Source organism: Mesitornis unicolor, unplaced genomic scaffold, assembly GCF_000695765.1.
Source record: "Mesitornis unicolor isolate BGI_N332 unplaced genomic scaffold, ASM69576v1 scaffold31744, whole genome shotgun sequence".
NCBI lineage: Eukaryota > Metazoa > Chordata > Aves > Mesitornithiformes > Mesitornithidae > Mesitornis > Mesitornis unicolor.
The window spans coordinates 12,504-14,531 of NW_010178578.1; the positions used below are offsets into that span (position 1 = coordinate 12,504).

The 2,028-nt window shown below is 60.8% G+C and overlaps 1 protein-coding gene across 1 annotated transcript in view; it reads right to left on the reverse strand.

The window, feature by feature from the left end:
* The window catches only part of SYT7 (synaptotagmin VII), a gene marked incomplete at its 5' end in the record, with an annotated part of 10,527 nt that extends 8,505 nt beyond the window's left edge, over positions 1-2,022 (reverse strand). Inside the window, 2 exons of the mRNA XM_010182513.1 lie at positions 72-197; positions 1,904-2,022. Coding sequence (XP_010180815.1) covers positions 72-197; positions 1,904-2,022 — 245 coding nt within the window. The remainder of the gene's footprint in view (positions 1-71; positions 198-1,903) is intronic.
* Positions 2,023-2,028: the final 6 nt, after the last annotated feature.

Below are 2,028 nucleotides of genomic sequence, written 5' to 3' on the forward strand. Positions count from 1 at the left end.
CCTCCTCCTCCACCCTGGGTGAAGCCCTCCGTCTCCTCCTCTTGCGGGACTGCCCTTGTCCTCGCTCATACCTCTTGTCCCCCTGAGCGTTCGGCTGGTTCGGCTGCGTCCCAGCGGGTTGCAGGTCAGGGATATTGGCAAAGTCATCTTGCTCTGAGAGTCCCAAAACCAGGGATAACACCACCATCCGGCCTTCCCTGCCCAGGCGGCCCCGCCGGCAGCGGGAGAGAGAGAAAAAAGAGAGGAGAACACAGCATCAGGCAGGGAACCGGCACACCGGGCTCCCCCGTGATGGTGAGGAGGCCCTGGCTCTGCCCACCGGCCCCTGCGCAGATGATGTCCGGGATGGGCACAGAGGACTACGGGGAGAAAGGTGCTGGATCCGATGAGCGCGGCACACGTGAGTACCACCGCCACCCCTCTCCTCAGCTGGTCCAGGCACAGAGGATGCCAAGGTCCTGCCGAGGGGGAGAAGGTGACTGGAGGGGCTGGGGACTTGTCCAAGGGACAGTGTGAAGGGAGCAAGGTCCCAGCATCCTTCTCTGGAGGAGGAGATCGTGGTGCCATGGCCGAGGCTCTTTGCCTCATTCTGGCGTTGCCGGCGCAACCTCCCCGGGGCCCGTAACCGCATTTACACCACGGCGCCGGAGAGGGCAAACAGAATAAAGAGCAAAAAGCAAAGTTAATGGCTTCAGAAAGCAGTGGTGGTAAATGGCAATGGCTCCTCCACAGGGAAACGGCGGGCTGGCTCGGCACGTCCCGGCTCTGCGGCTGCTCCCCCTACCAATTTAGGCTGAAACCAGCGCCGGTGCTGGGTAAACAGGGAGGAACGTGATCCTCGGGATGGCTAATGAGCCGCATCTCGACATCGGGAAGCTGGCAAATGGACCCGGCAAGGAACCTCTCGGTGGGAGAGGGCAGAGCCAGCACGGCACTGGGATGCAAAAGCCGAGGGGAGCACTGACTGGTGAGGATGGGAGGACACAGTTGATGCTGGTGCTGGAAGGGGACTCCTGGACATGGCTGCAGGTAATGACCCTGGGATGTCTCTGCTTGCCTGGAGGAAGGTTCAGCCCTTTCTCCAGGGCTGCCTACACCAAATTTGTGTCTCCTGGGGCCTTTCCCACTTAACCTTGATGTAGAAGGTGCTGAGCTGACTCACACAAGGGCAAGATTAGGCCTGACCCCCCCCTCACCCCAAGCACTACCAGCCTGTGATAAGCACAGCCAGGACCTGAGCATCACCTGTGCCAGAGGGCAAACAGGAGGACCCCAGGGAGGACGGAGGCTGGGGATGAGTAACAATGTCATGTGCTGAGATACAGTGGCAGTATGGGATTCAGATTAGTCCTCGGCGTTTGAGGTTTGAAAGGCAGCACTGATCTGAGAGATAGGGTTAAACCAGATTAAAGATCACAGGGCTCTGGCAGCTCGGAGCTGCGGAGCCGGAAGGCAGCCTGGCAGGCAGTGTTATCGGGGCCCAACACACAATCATCCCTGCACGGGATCCACTGCCAACTCCTCCTTGGGGCAATGTCACCCCCTAGGGACAACGGTGGTGGCTGTCTCACGGGCTGGGACATCCCTGCACTCCCTGGGGACTGGAAGGGACCTGAGCACCCGCACTGGTCAGCAAGGCAGGGGGTGAGACACAGCAAAGCCATGGCACAAAGGGAGTGCAGGAGACCCTTTCCTGAGGATCTGGGCTGGGGGAGCTGCCCCTGGCCCCCATGATGGGACTGGAGGGGACCCATTTCCCCGAGGTGGTGCCAGCTGAGTGGCTGTGCCAGGATAAGCAATGGAGAGAGCAATGGAGAGAGCAACGGAGAGAGCAATGGAGAGCAGAGAGAGCAAAGGAGAGAGCAATGGAGAGAGCAAAGGAGAGAGCAGAGCGCACACTTACAGGAAGGACTTCATGTCCAAGCCGCGGTTGCGGATTTGCCCCACCACGTGGTCCCAGCTGCCGGGATTGGAGCGGCTCCGGCCCCCAGCCGGCTGCTGCTTGGAGCCGGCAGCGGTGCCCCGGCG